Source organism: Gopherus flavomarginatus, chromosome 3, assembly GCF_025201925.1.
Source record: "Gopherus flavomarginatus isolate rGopFla2 chromosome 3, rGopFla2.mat.asm, whole genome shotgun sequence".
NCBI lineage: Eukaryota > Metazoa > Chordata > Testudines > Testudinidae > Gopherus > Gopherus flavomarginatus.
The window spans coordinates 273,919,060-273,941,456 of NC_066619.1; the positions used below are offsets into that span (position 1 = coordinate 273,919,060).

The window sequence follows — 22,397 nt, forward strand, 5'->3', positions numbered from 1 at the left end:
AAGGAAACCCCACCCCAAGAAGGCATCCAGTACCTCTAGGGTTCAGTACCACACAATCCTCAGGCCTCCAATCCCTGCACATCATGTAGCTGGGGAGCATGTGAGTGAGTGGTTCCTTTGCTGCCTCTTCAGCCTTCCCAACCCCTGACAGCTGCAGAGTTCAGGATCTTGCTGCTTTCCCCACACATGGCAGCACTGCAAAGAAAGCCCTGGGCCGACCATGTCTGTTTTAACTCTGAAATGCTCACACAGTGTTTATAGGGCAGTAAGGGAGAGTTATTGTTTGGGTGTGGGGAACAAAATCATTTAGCTCGGGGAAAATGGGCACCTGGTTCTGGAGAGGTAAAATCTCTGACATTTGGAATGAAAATCTGGGCCATGTAGTTCTTCCTGTCTGTGAAGACAGCAGGATATGGCTCTTACAATCTGTATGTTAGCTGAGTATTGGTGGAGTATATGTCACTGCTAATGTAATCACCCTACAGTGCCTGGAACCCACAATGTGCTGGGAGAAAGGTTTGCAAGATGTGGACACTGGGATCCTTTACTTCAGTGCTGGATTCCACTGTGGAATGTTTGATTACACATGGGCACAGAATTGGGCTGGGAGGAAGGTGAGTTGCTAATGTTTAAACCCATGATGCAGAGTATTTTAAAGGGCTGCAAAACCCCCTTAAGAACAGATTCAGTGATGGTGGTGTGGGAAGATCCAACTGCACCTCTCTGCCAGTGAGGCCCGTGGTGTCCCAGAGCGCAGGTTGTGTTTGTGCCGCTGCCCTTCTTCAGAAGTCACCCAGAACTGTGTCAGGGGTTCTCTCGGACAGCAAGGGGAGGTTCTGGATCAGCGCACTTTGTGGCCATACAGACTGCTTATCCTAGAGTCAGGCACTTCTTGGCCTGTGTAGTCCCACGCGGTTGTACCTGCTTGGGGAAAGGTACAGCTTGGTTCCCAAAAGGACCTTGTGCTGCTGGGGAATAAGCCAGTTTGTAGGTTTAGACCCTCCGCAGTGTGTTTCTTTCTCATAAGTTCTATCTTTTCTGGCAGCTAAACCACATCTCAGTGCCTCTTTACAGGGACCTGGATGCTGCTAGTATAGTGGGGCAGAGCTCACTGAACGGAAGCTTGTGCTGAGGAATGAACACCTTGTATTGCTCAGGACTAGCTTGTGTAAAGCCAAACCCAATCGCAAGACCCCCCTCCTCCAAAAAATTCAAGTTGTATGATAGAAAAGAAGATCTGTGTTTTAAACATAATTTATTTGTGCCACTAAAGATGAATTCACCTGTTCAAGAAAATCATTCAGGATAATAGACCCAGACACCAAATTCTGGGAAGGAAATAAAACCTGTCCTTTTAAAATGGCACTATAGCAATACTTCAGCAGACACTGCACCCTGTCCTCAGCTGTAGTGTTTGGGATCAGGATTGAGGATATTGTGGTATTTATTTTAAATGACAGATGTAAAGTCACCAGAGCTGGTGAAAATGTCTGAATCCTGGTGAAAGAAAACATTTCTATTGTACAATCAGTTCAGGCATTTCAGAAATTCCCACTGGAGTTACTCACAGTCCTAATCCAAAGGAATCCAATCCTTTTATGACCAAACTCTCAGCTTGGTCATCTGTCCCCATCTAGTGACTGGACCACATGGTGGCTTTGAGCTAACAGATTTGTTCCTTTAGCTCAGTCAAGGTTCATGTGGTTAAACCCTGAGGTCTCAGGTTCAATCTCTGCTACGGGCAACCCATTTAGCACTGTTAAACTTTCACCACATTTCTGAGCTTCCCCTCCTCATTGATTCAACCTAAAATGGTGAGGCCATTACCTGAATAGTGTGTCCAGTTCTGGTGCCCGTGCTTCAGAAAGGAACTTCAAAGTTCAGAGAACAGATACAAGAATGATTTGTAGTCTGGATAATCTGCCATACTGTGAGAGACTTAAGGAGCTCAGTCTACTTATCAAAGAGTGAATTAAGAGGCCACTTGACAATGGTCTCTAGATACCTACACGAGGAGAAGATACTTGGTACCGGAGAGTTTCATTCATCTAGTATAACAAGATCCAGTCTCTGGAAGCTGTAGCTCAATAAATTCAAGCTAGAAATGAGGTGTATATTTTTAAACAGTAAGGGCAATTAATGATTGAAGCAGCTCGCCAAGGGACATGGGGGATTCTCCACAAGATTTGATATCCGCCTAAAAGAAATGCTATAGCTCAGCAGAAGACAGGAATTACTAGCTGGAATTTTCTGGCCAAGAGGTCAGACTGGATTGTCATAAGGGGCCCTTCTGGTTTTAACATCTATGAATTTATAAAAATGCCATTTTTATTGTTTTCCCTTTGAGCTCATCTTGGGGACCTGGGAACTGTCCAAATTTTACTCCTCCTCCTCTGTCGAAGGATCCACCTTGCTGCATCCTTTCCTCTAGCAACTGTGGGGTGAATGTAGCTCCTTATACAGTCTGTCCTCATTTTTCGTGAGTCCACCACAGCAGGCTGCCAGAGATGAACATGAGGTTTTCCTTCTAGGGTTCGAACTCTCTGCTTCTGCATCCCTCCTAGCCCAGGGCCACCCTAGAGCTCAGGCCTATGGTTGGCTGAAAAAAATGGGAAGTGCTTTCTGTGAAAAAATTAGTCTGACATTTTTCCTAAAATTTCCTGACTTTGTGATGAAATGAGTCACAACAAAAATATAGTTTCATTTAAATTTAAAATATTATTTCTGGTGTGAATTGTTCATAGAAAAGTCTGGAAAAATGTAGAATAAAATATTAAAATATCCATGTAATTAAAGTAATTGTTCTTCAGAAATACTTGTCAAGAAAAATCTTTATACCAGCCCCCAGTTCTACTTAATCACATGGCAGATCTGCCATTATAGCATTGGAGAGACAAAGTGGCAGAGGTAATATCTTTTATTGGACCAACTTCTGTTGGTGAGAGAGACAAGTTTTTGAGCTACACAGACATGACCTGAGGAAGAGCTCTGTGTAGCAAACAAGTTTCTCTCTCTCACCAACAGAAGCTGCCCCAATAAAAGATTTTACTTCACTCACTTGGCTCTCTAATATCCTGGGACCAACACGGCTACAACACTGCCTAATATAGTATTGGGACATTTTCTTTCTGAAATGCTCAGGGAGTCTCCATAGGGCTCCTCAACAGGAATTATTTTTTGGACTCAGAGAGTAAACTCATTTAATCCAGAAAAAAAATGACTCCCTAATTCCTGTGATGGAAAAATCCTTCAATATGGGATCAAATTTCTCCAACAGCAAACTTCTCTAGTAAGCAAAAGAGCAACAAGAGTGCAGTGGAATCTCTGGCCCAAATACTGAGGTGCAGAAAGACTGATCAAACCTTCAGTGTAGCAACTTCATTGAGATGGTGACTGTTGAGGAAGCAGCTGTGACGTTGGACAGAACAGCACAGGTAGGTTTTTGTACTGGTCTGTATGACTGTGAGAGGGTAGCTCTTCACTTGTTGACAGTAATAATCTCCAGTGTCTTCAGCTTCAACTCTGCTGATGGTGAGGGTGTAATCACTTCCTGATCTACTGCCACTGAATCGAGCTGGGACCCCAGATTGCAGGGTGGAAGCATAATAAATAAGGTGCTTAGGAGCTTGTCCCAATTTCTTCTGATGCCAGGCTAAAAGCTCTTTGCCTGAAGAGCTACTGGTGAGGCTTGAACTGGCTTTGCAGTTGATGGTGACTCTGTCTCCTGGAAACACTGCCAGGGATTCTGGAGTCTGATTCAGCACAATCTGCCCACTGGAATCTGAAGTTAAAACAGAATATAAATGACTACATTTTTAATATACAGTAGGTCAAAGCAAACAAGACTTTTTTTCATAAATAGTCTCCTGCACACGTTCCCTATTTACGATAGCTTATTGCCTGGCTGAGAGGCTAATGTTAGGCTTGAGGAAGCTCTGTCACTGCAACACTTTTCATTTGCTCATTTGGGGTACATTGGAGTCCATGGAAAGACTCCCATGCGCTTTAATGGGCTTTACAACAGGCCCAAATATTTTAAACGTGGTCTTGCTTTTTCATTGGTGCTTAAAATGAGACAAAGATGCTCAGAAGTTAGCGGAACTTTCTCAGGGATCTGAAGGGTTTGATAGACAAGGTTCCTAGATTTTTTCATTTCTCTTTAAAGGAGGATCTTGCTGATAACCAAGCCAGTTCCCTCTTGGTTTGGTTCTTACCTGGATCCAGAGCACAAACAGCCAGAGGAGCTGAGTCTGGGAGATCATCTTGGTTTGTTTGAATTGACAGATGCCAATCAACAAACTGTAACGAGTAACACAGATCATTTATAACAGCCCCGAGCTGCAGGGAATAGTTGTTTGGGTGTGAAATATGCAAATTTGGGTTAAATATGAAAATTCCCATCTGATCCAAAACACTCTGAAAAAGGGAAGGGAGGGGGCATTAGGGTAATAGACAAGCTCAACTCAGCAGGGCCTGTGGCAGCTCCCTCACGTTGTGTTGAAATGGGAAGAGTTGTTTTTGCCGAATTATTCTATAGTGGTAGCGCCAAGAAACCACTACCAAGATCAGTGCCCATTGTAGCAGAGGGTGTAGTAACACACACGAACACACAATCCCTGACACGTGTGTTGTGTTGAAATGGCAGTTGACATGGATGAATGGAAATAAATGATCTCAACTCATCATTGTGGCCTGGATGCCACTTTAAATTGAATGAACTTAGTTTTACTGTTAATCTAGAAATCTCAGTGCCTTGCCATCAATGGTATGATCACCTTCCCTAAGGGAATGGGGCAATGGGACACCCTCTGTCCTCCTGTTACTCCTGAGTTATCACCTTAGAGACCTTGTTTTATGCACCCACGGCTGCGGGAACCTCAACTGTGAATCTTCTGACTGTTCTCATGTTAATAGATCTAAGAAAAGATGGTGTATTGAGGACCCCCAGCTGCCGAATTACTGCCGAAGCGGGAGCCCCCTGCCGCCGAAGACCCCAGGCCTCCTGAATCCTCTGGGCAGCCCTGCATTACAGTAATGGTCCAAAGCACTTCAGTGACGCTTTATAAGCTGTAGAATTGGGACTATTACTGTAGGTTGTCTCTATATGTGTGATGAAAGGAATCAAGCTGTGAAAGTAAGAGAGCTATGGGCAAGTTCCCTTTACCTGTACCCTACACAATGCTGCCTTCCGGTGTGGTTTACATCTGTCCTAGTAGATAAGGGACACATTCCCTAAATGGTGTCTGTGATCTATCTGTGACGCTCCAATAGAGGAGATGGCCTAAAATGTTGTTTATTATTGTCCTCTCCATGGTTAAAGTTGTAACCAATTCTATGGTAAAGCCTATTTTAGTCTCTATGTGTATTTTTTCCTGGGAAAATGTGTTGCTTTGAAAATTGCCCAGTTCCATCTGAAAGGGGAATGTTTTAGCAGAGTTTGAAGGAAATCATCAGATTGCTTGAAGATCAGGTCATGAACTGTAATTGAGTTGAAAAGTTTCCTTTTGTCTATAGTTTGTCTCCCTCTAGATCAAAACTAGTTTGTTACTGCCTGTGTGAACGATCCTAAGTAATTAAATCCCTTTGGACACTTGAGCACTGGGGGGATATTTTGGGGGGATAAAAGGTTTGCCCCAGTCCTGCTCCCATTGATTCTAGAGGGAAAGTCAAGCCTGTTCCCTCTGATCTGAGTGGGAAGTAGGTAGTAGCCTTGCTTCTGCTGATTTCCATCATCTTCAGCTGACTGTGAGGGTGAAATCATACTCCTTGTTCCTGCCACTGAAATTGGTGGGAATCCCTGTGGCAAGAGAACAAGCATGAGAAATGAGAAGCTTAGGATTTTGTCTGGATTTTTGCTGGTACTGCATTAGCCCTGCTCAGGGCTTTGCAGTAATAGTGACGTTGTCCCCTGGAGACAGTGACAGGAATTCTGGAGACTGTATCATCACAATCTGTAATTACCAGCAAAATCTAAATTAACACAGAGGTGTGAGCAATTGCACTGAACAGTGCCTTTAGTGCACACTTTGTATGTGTATGATACTGTGGGGACTGGCAGTGATGCTGGTGTTAAACTTAAGAAGAATCTTTCAGTTTAAACCCTTCTGCCTGGTTGTTCCTGACATTACTTTGCCCGTTGTTTCTCTGGAATGACGTGTAAACATTCATGTGTTAGTGTAGCTCTCTGAGGAATGTTGTAAACATTTTCAGGGTTTTTAATGGAGTGTTGTCCAGATTGTGTTTTGGATGGTCTCCAGTGTGTGTGTGTTACAGCTAACTCTCTGCAGTGCAGCTGTCTGGATATTTCACACAGACAGCAAAGACAACATGAACTACTTTCCATGAAGCACCAGCTGAGATGTGAGGAGTGAGAAGTGAAAAGGAGACCAAATAAAATAACTCACCCCATCACCCAAATTCAGATGACAGGATATGAAAGAAGAAATATGTTTAAAACTCATATATTTGTGCCCCAGAAGGTTAGTGAGCCTGTTAAAGGGAAATCCCTCTAGGGCAAGAGATCTAGAAATCAGACTCATCGAATGAAAAACTAGAGCCATAATAAAACCGCTCCAGCAGAGGCTGCAGTCACAGTCCTCACATGTGGTGTGTGGGCCCATCCTTGTAGGATACTGGAGTGTTGTTGATATTGGAGCTGAAAGTCCTAGAGCTGGGAACAAGCTGTAAGGCCCAGTTCAGGCACATAGGTGCGGGCACCCGTGAGGTCAATGGGAGTGGTAACCAGGTAACCCGGGTCAGGACTGTCCCTGCTGTCTCTGTTATGCATTTCTGTGGGATGCTGTAGTGTTTATTTTATTTGCTTGTTGAGGTCAGCGTTAGGGAAGGGACTGGCCCTTTCAGCAGGAAGCTTCTTTGATGAGCAACCACATGATAAGCAGGTTCCCGCAGGATTTTACCCACAGCCCCAGTGGCAAGGGGATCGTATGCATTCCTCTCGTCTCTGACCTGCTCTTCAGTGATTCAGCTCAGTAATGTTAGTTATGCTGTTTCTCCACAGGGCCCTCTGAGCCCTTCTTGGGGACCTGACAACTTCCCTCCCCGTCTCTAAGCCCTCAACTTGTACCGCATTCCCACTAACAGAAGAGGGTTGAATGCTCCTTGGAACCTGCTCCTGTCATGGCATGTGTCTCCAAGTGGCTTGCTAGGAAGTGAGGAGAGTTGTTGCTCCCCAGCATCTGAATTCACGTCCTCTCCAGGCCTCGCAGCCCGGAGCTCAGGGCATCAATTCAGTTCCTCTACATGGTAGCTCTGCCAGACAGCACTGGGCTGGCCATGTCTGTTCTCATTCTGAAATGCTCACACAGTCTTTTTACTGCAGCAAGTGTGTGTGTGTGTGTGTGTGTGTGTGTGTGTGTGTGTGTGTGTAATAAATTAATTGAAAGCCTGAAAAAGATGCCACTGTAAATGAGGAGAAGTTAAAAAATATTTTCTATGGAAGGAAATTTCTTCAGTGGCAAATGTTCCTGCTTAGTTATATTGGTACTGCAGGCTGGGAGAATGTTGGGGGCTTGTAGGGCTGAAAGTTTGCCCCAAATAGCATGTAGCAGTTGACTGGGAAGGTGGTTTGGTTAAGGAAGCAGCTGTGACACTGAACGGAATAGCACAGGGAGGTTTTTGTGCTGGTCTGTATCACTGTGAGAGGTGAGCTCCAGTCTTGTTGACAATAATAATCTCCAGCATCTTCAGCTTGAACGTTGCTGATGGTGAGAGTGAAATCGGTTCCAGACCCACTGCCGCTGAACCGGTCTGGGATCCCAGAGGCACGGGTGGAAGCCTTGTAGATAAGGAGCTTTGGCGCTTTTGTGGATCTCTGTTGGTACCAGGCTAAGTAACTAGTGCCTGAAGAGCCTGTAATGCTGGAACTGGCTTTGCAGTTGATGGTGACTCTGTCTCCTGGAGACACTGCCAGGGATTCTGGAGTCTGAGTCATCACAATGTCCCCTCTGGAATCTGAATTTACACAGAGAATATAGGTTAATAAAATTACAGATCTAGTCAATCAAGCTAAACAATATTGTACCTGTAAAATAGTCCCATGTGCATCTTTACACAATTGCTAAACCTAGTTACCTGGCCGTGATGCTAACATTAAGCTCAGGATGGATCTTTCAGCCTAACCCCTATTCCCATTTCTTGTTGTTTTCTCAATTGTCTCCCTTTTCTTAACCTCAGTTAAAATGAGATAAAGATTTTGATAAATTTGTGTAATTCTCTAACAGCTATTTGTTGAACATTTATATCTCAGTAATTCCTACTGGTCTCAAACAGATTGGACCCCGTGGTTCCAGTTGCTGTCCAGACAAATAATAGATGACAGTCCCTGCCATGCTGAGCTTATCATCTGAATAGATTTTGATTGTAGCTATAATTTATGGGTCAAAATACACCATTTGTAGGTCTTTTAAAATTTTCAGTAAACCATTGTACTTCATCAAATTCCTTTTGAGCCTTACCCTGGACCCAGAGCACTAACAGCCAGATGAACTGAGCTTGGGAGATCATCTTGATATGTCTGAGGGGTCTGATGCTGATCAACAAGCCATAATGAGTGACTGGGAGCATTTATAACAGCTCAGAACATCAGCGGGAGGTCACTGGGTGTGAAATATGCAAACTGGGTTCAGAGATGAAAATTCATGCCTAGTTCATAGACATGCACAAAAAGGGAAGGGGTTGGGGTGGAATTGGCAAGTCCAACCCCTTGGTCCTGGGGGCAAGAGCCTCTCTATTAAAATGACATTTGTCAGGACAGAATGGCAATAAGTTTTCCTAGCAATAATAATATGCTGGGAAGTGGGTTAGTATCGCTGTTATGCTGGAGATCTCCTCACAGTAATGATACAAATGGTGACAAAGAAACTGTACTGGGAGGGCTGCAATCGGGGATGAACACATATAACAGGGGTAAATCATGATTAGCTGAATCATGCCCTCCCCGCCCCTCCTTATCTATGTCTAGGTGTCCTCATTGGAGCTACTACAGTTGCTGCTACATTCTCTCTAGCAGAAGAGGGCTGGACGCAGCTCTTTGTTATGATTTATTTGTATTACATAATGCTAAGAGGTGCCAGTGTAGGATCAGGAGCCCGCTGTGTTAGATGCCGTGCACACACATTATGAAAAGTCTATCCCTGCTCCAAAGATGCTACAATCTAAGTCTAAGATAAGAGACAACAGGTGAAGGGGGAAAAAACCACCAGAGCAGAACAGTGAGATGGTTTTGAGACTTTCCCAACAGCCATTGCAGCAACTTGTCCTTGTCATTGCATGTGTCCACCAGAGTGGGTCACTGGAAATCATCAGGAGCTGTCCCTTCGCTCCCAGGGCTTGGACCACTGTTTCTGCTACCTTTTAGTCCCTCCCAGCTAGAGACAGGATCTGAAATCTGTTCCCCACATGCAGATACGGTTCTGGCTTTTTTGCCGCCCCAAGGCAAAAAAAAAAAAAAGGTGCGGGGGCAGAGCGACAAAGTAGGGGAAAAAAATAAAAACATGGTGTGGCTGGAGCTGCAAAGTCTGTGGGAAGGGGGGACAAAACAAAAAAAACCAGTGTGGCTGGAGTGGCAAAGTGGGGGGGAAAAACAACCCCCCCCCCAAAATGGCATGACTGGAGATGCAAAGCGGGGCGGGGTGGGGGGGCGGCGAACAGCATGGCTGGAAAAGCAGGGAAAAAAACAAAACCAAAAAACCCTACAGTGGAGCCCGAGCCAGGGTGCAGGGGGACTCTCTGTGTTGCAGAGTGCGCGCCAGTCTAATGGGGGAAGAAGGATGGAGCGGTGGTAAGAGGGAAAAGAGGGACAGCCAAGACTTCATCGGGGCCTTCACCCCGCGGCCCCAACAGCTGTGCCGCCTGCCGGGAAGTCTCTGCGCCGCTCTGGTCGTCGGGGAGGGAAGGACACGGGCTGCCCTGCCGAGTTTGCTGCATGGCACTGCCCTTCTCCGACCCCTACAGGGCAGCCTGACTGGGGAACTATAAATAAAAACACCTGCTGTGGTGCCCCAGAATTGAGTGGAATGTCACCCCCTAGAATCTGCTGCCCCAAGCATGAGATTGCTTGGCTGGTGCCTGGAGCCGGCTCTGCCCACAGGGCAGTGGTGTTAACAGGTTGGAATGACATTTTCTCTTCAAATCCTGAACACTCAGTCTCTGTCAAGCAGCCAGTAAGAATTACTTTGGAAGCAAGGAGGAACATCATGTAAGCCAGAAAATAAATGCCGCCTCGATCACATCATGTAAAATCCCTGCTTTATACCTGAGAACTGTCCAAATTTTACTCCTTCCACTCTGTGGAAGGATCCACCTTGCTGCATCCTTTCCTTTAGCCACTGCAGGGTGAATGTAGCTCCTTATACAGTCTGTCCTCATTTTTCGATGAGTGCATCACAGCAGGTTGCTAAAGATCAACATGACGTTTTCTTTCTAGGGTTTGAAAACTCTGCTTCTGCATCTCTCCTCTCCTGGGGTCACCCTAGAGTTCAGGCCTAGGGTTGGCTGAAAAAAATGGGAATTGCTTTCTGTGGAAAAATTAGTTTGACGTTTTTCCTAAAACTTTCTGACTTTGTGATGAAATGAGTCACAACAAAAATATAATTTCATTTAAATTTAAAATAATATTTTTGGTGTGAATTGTTCATGGAAAACTTAGAAAATTTCTGGAAACATGTAGAATAAAAATGTTGATTAAAATGTCCATATAGTTAAAGCAATTGTTCTTCAGCAATACTTGTCAGGAAAAATCTTTCAACCAGCCCCCAGTTCTACTTAATCACATGGCAGCTCTGCCAGTATAGCATTGGAGAGACAAGGTGGCAGAGGTAATATCTTTTATTAGGCCAACTTCTGTTGTTAAGAGAGACAAGCTTTAGAGCTGCACAGACCTGACCTGAGGAGGAGCTCTGTGTAGGAGACAAGTTTCTCTCTCTTAGCAGCAGAAACTGGCCCAATAAGAGATTTTACTTCATTCATCTTGGCTGTCTAATATCCTGGGACCAACACTGCTACCACACTGCCTAAGATAGTATTGTGACACCTTCTTTCTGAAATGTTCAGTCTCCATAGGGCTCGCAACTGGAATTATTTTTGAGGCTCCAGAGAGTAAACTCATTTAATTCAGAAAAGAAAAGTCTCTTTCAATATGGGATCAAATTTCTCCAACAGCAAACTTCTCTAGTAAGCAAAAGAGCAACAAGAGTGCAGTGGAATCTCTGGCCCAAATACTGAGGCGCAGAAAGACTGATCAAACCTCCAGCGTAGCAGTTTCATTGAGATGTTGACTGTTGAGGAAGCAGCTGTGACATTGGACAGAACAGCACGGGCAGGTTTTTGTACTGGTCTGTATCACTGTGAGAGGGTAGCTCTTGTATTGTTGACAGTAATAATCTCCAGCATCTTCAGCTTCAACTCTGCTGATGGTGAGGGTGTAATCACTTCCTGATCTACTGCCACTGAATCGGGCTGGGACCCCAGATGGCAGGGTGGAAGCATAATAAATAAGGAGTTTAGGAGCTTGTCCCGATTTCTGCTGATACCAGGCTAAGAGCTCTTTGCCTGAAGAGCTACTGGTGAGGCTTGAACTGGCTTTGCAGTTGATGGTGACTCTGTCTCCTGGAGACACTGTCAGGGACTCTGGAGTTTGAGTTAGCACAATCTGCCCACTGGAATCTGAAGTTAAAACAGAATATAAATGACTACATTTTTAATATTCAGTAAGTCAAAGCAACAAGATTTTTTTTTCATAAATAGTCTCCTGCACACATTCCCTATTTACGATAGCTCATTGCCTGGCTGAGAGGCTAATGTTAGGCTTGAGGCAGCTCAGTCACTGTAACACTTTTCATTTGCTCATTTGGAGTATATTGGAGTCCATGGAAAGATTCCCATGCACTTTAGAACAGACCCAAATATTTTAATCATGGTCTTGTTTTCTCATTGGTTCTTAAAATGAGACAAAGATGCTCAGAAATTAGCGGAACCCTCTCAGGGATCTTAAGGGTTTGATAGACAAGGTTCCTAGATCTTTTCATTTCTCTTTAGAGGAGGATCCTGCTTATAACCAAGCCAGTTCCCTCTTGGTGTGATTCTTACCCTGGATCAAGAGCACTAACAGCCAGAGGAGCTGAGCCTGGGAGATCATCTTGGTTTGTTTGAACTGACAGATGCAGATCAACAAACAGTAACGAGTGACACGGATCATTTATAACAGCCCCGAGTTGTTTGGGTGTGAAATATGCAAATTTGAGTTACATATGAAAATTCCCATCTGATCCAAAACATTCAGAAAAAGCGAAGGGTGGGGGCTTTAGAGTAATAGACAAGCTCAACTCAGCAGGGCCTGTGGCAGCTCCCTCATTTTGTGTTGAAATGGGAAGGGTTGTTGTTGTTACCAATTAAGTCTACAGTAGTAACACCCAGAAACCTCAACCAGGATCAGTGCCCCATTGTGGCAGAGGGTGTAGTAACACACACGAACACACAATCTCTGATACTTGTGTTGTGTTGAAATAGCAGTTGACATGGCTGAATGGAAATAAAGGTCAGCTCGTCATTGTTGCCTGGATGCCACTTTAAATTTAATGAACTTTAGTTTTACTATTATCCTAGAAATCTCAGTGCAGTGCCATAAATGGTGTGATCTTCCTTCCTTAGGGGAACTGGGGGATGGGACACCCTCTGCCCTCATATTTCCTGCTACCCTTGACTTATCATCTTAGAGACCTTGTTTCCTGCACCCAAACCTTAACTGTGAATCTTCTGACTTGTTCCTATGTTAGTATGAACATAAGTTAAACCTGGTGGCTTAATGTTAGACTTCGGAGGCCACATTTAGACACACAAAATAAGTGGCCTCATTTTCAAAGCACTTAGCATCCAGCAGCTGCAAAATGAAACATAGTAAAGTGATGCCATCTGGTTGCACTTATATGGAAAGTCAGCTTTGTGTTTATGGAGGTTTTAGCTTTAGAGCGGATGGAAATGTTTCACAACAAGATTTCAAAATGTTTTGAACTCTGTCTTTTCAGTTCACTGATCCCCTCCCAAATATTTTCCCTCCTCTGTACACTATTTCCAGAGGGAGCAGGAAAGTAAGTGTGTGTGTGTGTATGTATGAGAGAGAGAGTGGGGGCGGGGGAGGGGTTTGATAAAAAATGAAATAGAGTTTTTCCTGAAAAATTGTTTAGAATTTTTGTCAGGGTAAAAATGAGCAATTTCACAGAACTTCAACTAAAATGAAAAAAAATTGTTATGAAATATTTCACAAAATATACTTCTCTGTTTAGATTATGTTCAAGATATACAATGTGCTAACCAGATTACATGGTTACAGAAGCACTTTATGTGCCTGAGGTAATTTTTTAGATTTGTATTTAAGTGTATTTTTCCATTTTTCTTCACTCAACTTTTATTTATTAAGGGTTTTATATATTAAACTTAAAATGTATTTATTTTAAGTATTATTTACTAAGCAATATTGTGTCAGAAATGACTGCATATGCATTTGCTCAGGCAGTGATTGATGCTCATGTTACACTTAAGAAGAATTTCAGTCTAAAACCTTCTATCTGGTTGCTCCTTACGTTATTTGCTCAGTTATTTCTCTGGAATGACATGTAAACGTTCACACATTAGTGTAGCTGTCTGAGGAATGTTTATTGATCAATTTACAACGTTTTTGATTTTTGAGTTTCTACCTCAGCAAACATTAGTGCTCAGAACTGACTCTGAGAGTGAAGTCAGTTCCCGTTCTCCTGCCACTGACGTGTAGAGCCCTGCAAATATGCAGGTATCCACTTTATATCCATGGATATCTGCATCCACGGATGCGATTGTATCGTTCACCATCTTTATGGATCGTGGATTGGATGCGGCTCCACATTTTTGTATCCACGCAGGGCTCTTATACTGAGATAGGGCACTGATGTGGGTGCAGATGTGGATGCAGATACATATAAAAAGTGGAGTGTGGATTGCGGGTCAGATACAAGTTAATTATTGCAGATCAGATGTGGATCCAAATTTTTAAATCTGCACAGGGCTCTACTGATATGGGCTGGGACCCAGGGTGCAGTGTAGAAGTATAACAAGTAAGGAGTTTAGGAGTCTCTGCAGATTTCAGTTGGTACCAAGTTAAATTATTATTCATTCAGCTGTTGCTGGTAAGGCTTGAACTGGCTTTGCAACCGATGGTAACTGTGTCTCCAAGAGACACTGAGTGGGACTCTGGAGTCGGAATGAAAACAGTGTCCCCCTGTTAGCATCTGCTTTTAAGAATAAAATATGTAGTGAATATGAATAATGTTCCTCTAAACAATATTGTGTTGTTTATTAATATTCACATGTGCATCTTTGCATAATGATCACAGCCCATCACCTAGCTGTGATACTGATGTTCAGCTTGAGGAATTCTTTTAATATGCTCATTTCGGACCTGGTCCAAATTGGGTACAAATCAGTGGAAAGACTCGCACTGACTTCCATGGGTTGTTGATCAGGTTTTAGTTTAAAAAAAAACGTGCTTTCTCGCTTTTTCAATTTTAAATGAGAGGAAGTGGCTAAGCAGTTAGTGTTACTAAGGAATATTTAGGATTTGATAGGCAAGAGTTCTAGACCTTTTTATTTTTTTTATAGGCCAATCAAGTTTTAATTGGTCCAGTCCCCTCTTGGGTCTGTTCTTATCCTAAATCCAGAGCACTAAGAGCTGGATGAACTGAGCCTGTGCAATCACTGTGATGGGTCTGGACTAAACCAGGGAGCATGAAACAAAATGTTTATAAGAGCTCAGAGCAGGAGGGAAGGATCAGACACCAATGAGTGTGCAAAGCGTCTTGTCTCACCTTTTATGACAGACTTGGCCATCAGAGAAATAGGGGCTGATTCTAACATGGCAAAATACAAGCTAATCTCATAAAGTTCATGGGCCTGACTCTGATACTCTGCTTTAACTCCATTTACCTCAACAGAGCTACGCCTGGCTGACAATGAAATCATAATGGAGCCCAAGGAGATTTCCTTGTATTCTGGAGCAGAGAATAGTGTCCAAAGAACTGACTTATTTGCCTTATCTCAGAATATTTGGGTTTCTGGAGTCTGATCATCACAATGTCCCTGCAGGGTCTGCATGGGGAATGCTATTAAAATAAATGTGTATAATATCGGGCAAAATTATTTAGTTTGATTAATGAAAGGCAATCTTTCTATGTGTGATTTAGAATGGTAGTTTAATCCCCAGTTAATTCATGCCTGTGTACTCTGTGAATTGGATTAAGCTCTATTGTCAGTCTGTTAAATAAATGAATAACACATTAGATGGTCTATTTAAACTAGTTTCTCCACTGTTGTTGTTAGCCTGAATCCAGAGTATGAGGAGTGAGAGAAGCAGTGGCTGAAGCCAGTAGGAGAATGTTGCCAGGATAGATATACCCGTTCACTATATGAGCAAAGTACTTCTAGTGTGGGCATAGTTTATAGCTGCTTAACTATGTATAGCTTTTACTCGTATAGCTTATTCCAGCACTCCCAGCTCCCGGCATAAGAAACTGTACCAATAAAAGCACAGTATTGTCTTTATAATCGCATTTACCCTAGGAGCTTTTATCAGCACATCCATATTGGTCACAATTCAGACATTATCATACATTTGACTGACACAGATATATCAGCAACAATTTGTAGAGTAGACATGGCCTGAGAGATCAACTGATACATCTAAAGTGACATATCCTGATCCTAGAAACATGGTGTTTAAGTGTTAAACCCTGTATGTTAGCACCGACAAGCAGGGGACTGTCACGCTGTGTGGAAATATATAAAACAATCCAGTCAAAATATACAAACGGACACTGTGTAACTGTACATCCCCTGAGCCACAGGGCAGAGGCTGTAGGTGGAGAGCTGATCTGTGCATAAGGCTCTTACGATCAATCTGGCTGTTAGCTGAGTGTCTAGAATGTGTCTATCGCTATTAATTCTCCACAAGATTTAATTCATCCCTATGCAAATGGCCAGCACAAAGCTGTGCACCAATCAAGTCATGCTTACACTTCCAAAACACGTGGTACTTTATGGCACAGACCCTGTGTGAATCTTCAGCACCTTTATGCTCAGAGCCCAGTCAAGTGCAGTTCACTGAACTGAAACCCCAGGAAAGCAGCTGGCACTTCCAGGGCTTGGTACCAGTTTGCATAAAGTCAAACAAATCCTCAGGGCCCCAATCTCTGCCTCCACTGTTATCCTCTCTCTCAGACCACGTGTTCTTGTTCCCTCGTCCCTGTAGCAAGGGAGGACTGCATGCAGCTCCTCACACAGCCTGTCAGTGTCATTCCATGTGTCCACCACTGTCATCACAGCATATAGCTAGGGAGCACCAAGAATTTTTCCTTTGCTGCCTCTGCAGCCTTCCCAGCCTAAGCTGCCCTGGAACTCAGGTTCCCTAACTGGAGGAGATCCTCTATATCACGGGAGGCCAACCTCTGTGAACTGCCCTCCAGATGCTGAACTGGGCTCTCTTCCATCACATGAGCTATGACTATCCGTAATGCTGCCACACAGCCTCAACATGGCGAGTAAACCAGACCAAGCCAGTGCATAATGGCAGTAACTCTGGATGAGCCAGAACATAATCTATTTACCTTAGTCTAGGACCTACAATCAGGTGGACCAGGAGGTAGGTGCAGTGATGGACTCCTTAACGTGTCGCTGTTTCCAACTGTTGCGTCCGTTCTATAAGAACATGAACATTCTATTGGTGGAAGCTGACAAGGGGCCAGTCTTTTCTACCCTGTCCTGCCCCTCCCCGCCCAACACTTTCTATTTCACATTGCTTCCCTTTGGATGACCTGTGATAGAGGAGGTTGAGGCCACTTTGTGTTGCTGTGACCTGGTCTCCTGCTGTGATTAATATTGCAGGGGAATAATCCTGTGCAAACCCAGAGAAATTCCAGCCCTGCAGAATGCATTGCTGTCTCAAGCTCGACCATTTTGTCACCGCTCAGCCCACACCTTTGTTCTGTAAGATCTCAGCACCTGAGTCGTCTCTACAGTGCAGTTGGGTGGAGCTCAATGGAAGAAAACCCCAGTCAAGCAACCAGCACCTGCAATGGTCACTATGAGTTTGGGTAAAACCAAATAAATCCTCAAATCCCAATCTCTGCCCCCATTCCTAAACAATGTCCAATGTCCTCAGATAAAGGAGGAAATGCATGTTGTGCTTTTTCCCATCTAGGCCCACTTGTGAACCTGTCAACTGCCCAATTTTTCCCTCAAAGGCCCCAGGTTTCTGCAACCTTCCCTCTGTCAGAGAAAGACTGGACACAGCTAATAGCTCCTGACTGTGTCATTTCATGTGTCCACCAGAGTGGGTCGCTAGAGAGTAACATGAGTTCCTTCAGTCGGAAAGATGTACTTGTTGCTCCTTCAACCTTTCTAGCTGGCTCTGGAGTTCAGGAATTTGGTTCAACCTCTCCAAAAAGCAGCACAGCCGCTAAAGCGCTAGGAAGGGCTGCGTCTGTTTTAATCCTGAAATGCTCAGAGAGGGCAGCAAGTACAAATTGTTTTGGTGAATTGTGAAGTAAAATGATTTATGCAGGAAAAAACGCTTCCGATTCAGCTGCTGCTGCAGCAAAAATATTTCTTTCTTATTAGAAATGTGTCTAGGGGCAACCTTTTTTGCAGGACAGTATACTTTGCTATATATGTGACACCAGATGGCGCTGTTACACAGTCTTCCAAGTTTTTCAGAGGGTATGTCTACACTATGGGATTATTCTGATTTTACAGAAACCGGTATTTGGAAACAGATTGTATAAAGTCGAGTGCACGCGGCCACTCTAAGCACATTAATTGGGCGGTGTGCGTCCATGTACTGAGGCTAGCATCGATTTCTGGAGTGTTGCACTGTGGGTAGTTATCTTGTAGCTATCCCATAGTTCCTACATTCTCCTCCACCCATTGGAATTCTGGGCTGAGATCACAGTGCATGTTGGGACAAAAAGAATGTCGTGGATAATTCTGGGGAAATGTTGTCAGTCAGTCCTCCGTGAAAGCAACGACAATCATTTTGCGCTCTTTTCCCTGGATTGTCCTGGCAGACACCATAGCACGGCAGCCATGGAGCCCATTCAGACTTTTTTCACTGTCACCGTATGTGTACTGGATGCTGCTGACAGACATGGTACTGCAGTGCTACACAGCAGCATTCACTTGCCTTCGCAAGTTAGCAGAAACGGTTACCAGTCATATTTTACCGTCTGCTGCTTTGCAAATTGGCAATGACAGTTACCAGTCATATTGTACCATCTGCTGCTGTCATGGGCGCTCCTGGCTGGCCTCGCTGAGGTCGGCCAGGGGCGCATGGACAAAAATGAGAATGATTTCTCTGATCATTCCCTTCTTTAAGTTTTATCTAAAGGTAGAGTCAGTCCTGCCTAGAATATCAGGCAAGTCTGCTAAAAAACCAGAGAGGCAAACAGCCGCTCTGAGTCAGAGCCCCAAACATCCCGCAGAAATGATGAGCTGCATGCCATTCTAGGGAGTGCCTCTGCAACAACCCCACCCATTGCTTCCCTCCTCCCCCACCCCTGCTGGGCTACCATGGCAGTTATCCCCCCATTTGTGTGATGAAGTAATAAAGAATGCATGAATAAGAAACTGACTTTATTGCGTCTGCAATCAGAGATAAAAGAGTGTGTGTAGGTGGGGGGAGGGGGAGGCAGCCTCCAGCTGCTATGATATTCTAGGCAGGACTGAATCTCCATTAGACAAAGCTTAAAGAAGGGAATGACCGGGAGTCATTCCCATTTTTGCCCAGGCTCCCCCGGCCGACCTCACTGAGGCCAGCTAGGAGCACTCACGGGATGATGATGACGGATACCAGTCATATTGCACAGTCTGCCATCGGGGAGGGGAGGGGAGCGGATGCTGCTGTTTAGCGTGCAGCACCACATCTGCCAGCAGCATCCAGTAGACATACGGTGACACTAAAAAAAGGCGAGAAATTATTTTTTTCCTTTTATTTCATGGGAGGCCTGACGACATATACCCTGAACCACCCGCAACAATGTTTTTGACCCTTCAGGCTTTGGGAGCTCAGCCAAGAATGCAAATGATTTTTGGAGAGTGCAGGAACTGTGGGATAGTTAGAGTCCTCAGTCCCACCTCCCTCCCTCCCTCTGTGAGCGTCCATTTGATTCTTTGGCTTTCTGTTACGCTTGTCTCAGCTCCTTAATTTTCATGCAGCACTGTGTTGAGTCCCTGTTGTGGCCTCTCTCTATCATAGCCTTGGAGATTTTTTCAAATGCTTTGGCCTTTCGTCTACTGGAACAGAGTTCTGATAGAACAGATTCATCTCCCCATACAGAGATCAGCTTCAGTATCTCTTGTACAGTCCTATCTGGAGCTCTTTTTTGATTCCGGGACTGCATGGTAACCTGTGCTGATTGGCGCTCCACGCTGGGAAAACAGGAAGGGAAATTCAAAAGTTCGCGGGGCTTTTCCTATCTACCTGGCCAGTGCATCCGAGTTCAGATTGCTGTCCAGAGTGGTCACAATGGTGCCCTGTGGGATAGCGCCCGGAGGCCAATACTGTTGAATTGCAGCTACACTAACCCTAATCCGAAATGGCAATACTGACTTCAGCGCTACTCCGCTTGTTGGGGAGGATTACAGATACCGGTATTAAAAGCCCTTTATATCGATTTAATGGGCTTCGTTATGTGGACGGGTGCAGATTAATTTGGTTTAACGCTGCTAAATTCGGATATAAACTCATAGTGTAGACCAGGCCAGAGTGTGCGATAAGTGTTTTAGGAAGACATGCTGTGTGGGTGTTAATTTTGGCTCTGCAGGGGCTTCAGAAAAGGGAGCTGTGTTAGTAGCAGGAGAGTTTGATGTCTGTCTTGCTCTCTGATTAAATTGTCAAAGCAGATTTGCTTCTTGGGATATAAGCATTGGTGCTGGGATCAGATTCCTGAAAGAGGGTTTGCTTGCATGCAGTTTGTGATTGTCATAACCTAGTCCCAGATTTGGACCTTAGCGTCCAAAATATGGGGTTAGCATGAAAACCTCTAAGCTTAGTTACCAGCTTGGACCTGATAAAGCTGCCACCACCCAAAAATTAGAGTGTTTTGGGGCACTCTGGTCCCCCCCAAAACCTTCTCTGGGGACCCCAAGACCCAAATCCCTTGAGTCTCACAACAAAGGGAAATAAACCTTTTCCCTTCCCCTCTCCAAGTTTTCCTGGAGAGATACACAGAAGCAAGCTCTGTGAATCTAAACAGAGGGATTCCACCCTCTCTATTTCCAGTCCTGGAAACAGAAGTAATTCCCTCTTCACCCAGAGGGTATGCAAAGTCAGGCTAGTAAATCTAACACACACAGATTTCCCCCTGACTTCTTCCTCCCACCAATTCCCTGGTGAGCATAGACTCAATTCCCTGGAGTTCACCCCCCCCCCAAAGAAAAACTCCAACAGGTCTTAAAAGAAAGCTTTATGTAAAAAGAAAGAAAAATACATAAAAATGGTCTCTCTGTATTAAGGTGACAAATAGAGGGTCAATTGCTTAAAAGAAATATGAATAAACAGCCTTATTCAAAAGAATACAATTTAACACATTCCAGGAACTACACACATGTAAATACAAAAAAGCAAACCTATCTTTTTGTACTTACAACTGGGAAACAGAAGATTAGAAAGCAGGAAATAGAAAATCCTTCCCATAGCCGAGAGGGACAGATACAAGACCAGAACAAAGGACTCAGACACAAACTTCCCTCCACCCAGATTTGAAAAAGTCTTGTTTCCTGATTGGTCCTCTGGTCAGGTGTTTCAGGTTACTTCTTTCCAAGTGTAAGAGACATTAACCCTTAGCTATCTGTTTATGACAGTGATCACCTCTGTTTCAGGACAGGTGTTGCTGTAAATAAAACAGGTTATGCTTTATATCCTCGGATGCCTCATCACTGATTTCTCCTGTACTGAGAAGCTGACTTGCTAGTGCAGGACATCTGCTACTGCTCAGCAAGGTGTCAGCACTGATGTTTGGAAAGAGACAACTGTATTATAGAAAGGTCAGCTGTAGGAGTAGAGGAGTATTGCCTGGTGCTGAAAGACTAAGTAAAGTGCTGTCTGAAATCTAGTGTAGCAGCTACACTATGTATAGGAAGCAGCTGTTACACTGAAAGAGACAGCGTGGGAAGGTTTTTGTATTGGTCTGTATCACTGTGAGAGGGGTATCATAATGCTGTTGACAATAATAATCTCCAGCATCTTCAGCTTCAACCCTACTGATTGTGAGCGTGTAATCGGTGCCAGATCCACTGCCGCTGAACCGGGCCGGGACCCCGGATTGCAGGGTAGAAGCAAGATAGATCAGGAGCTTCGGAGCTTGTCCTGTTTTCTGTTGGTACCAGGCTAAGTAATGATAGCTACCACTGGTGAGACTGGAACTGGCTTTGCAGCGGATAATTACTGTGTCTCCTGGAGACACTGCCAGGGATTCTGGAGTCTGAGTCATCACAATGTCCCCTCTGGAGTCTGAATTAACACAAAGAATGTCAGTTAGCATATACATGTACAGCCTTTCTATATAGTGTCACTCTCTCTAGTGTGTGTGTGTGTGTGTGTGTGTGTGTGTGTGTGTGTATATTAGTATCATGTTTTAAAATACACAATATTTTGTCTTTCTAAATATTCACATGTCTCTTTGCATGCTAATAATAGCAAATTTTCTGAAAACAATGCTAACATTGTTTGATCTGGTTCTTTCATACCTTGTTGCTTCTAATTTCTTGTGTTTTTCTGAAACCTGTTTTTTCTCTTAGTTGCACTTAGAAGGAGACAAGCATTTCAGAAGTTACTGTCGCTAGCTGAGGAATGTTTATATATCAATATATCTACATTTCTTCAATTTTTCCATAGATCGCTATAGCTTAAATCATCCAACACCCACTTGATTTGATTCTTACCCTGGATCCAGAGCACTAACAGCCAGATGAGCTGAGCCTGTGAGATCATCTTGCTATGTCTGAGTGGCCTGATGCTGATCAACAAACGGTAACGAGTGACACGGATCATTTATAACCGCTCAGAGCTGCAGGGCAGTGTCAGTTGCTTGTGAAATATGCAAATTTAGTTCAGAGATGAAAATTCCCAGCTGACCTAAAAAGGTGCAGAGAAAGAGAAGTAAAAAAGACTAGGGAGGAAACAGACAAGGTCAATGCGATGGCTCCTTGGGCAGCCCCGTCCATTTGTGTTCCAGTGAGGCAGTTCTGATGATAGTGAAGGTAGTGCCCAAATGTCCATATCTGGATCAGGACCCTATTGTGTTGAGTGCTAAACAACCACATATTAGATCACAGTCAATGTCCCTCACCTCGTGTGGAAA

The 22,397-nt window shown here is 44.1% G+C and overlaps 1 gene segment (V, D, J or C); it reads right to left on the reverse strand.

Annotated features, from left to right (window-relative positions):
* LOC127046447 (immunoglobulin kappa variable 3-20-like) overlaps window positions 1–22,058 on the reverse strand; it is a 67,207-nt gene extending 45,149 nt beyond the window's left edge. Inside the window, 1 exon segment of the V gene segment in view lies at window positions 21,979–22,058. Within this exon segment, the coding sequence occupies window positions 21,979–22,027 (49 nt within the window).
* Between the last annotated feature and the right edge of the window lie 339 nt (window positions 22,059–22,397).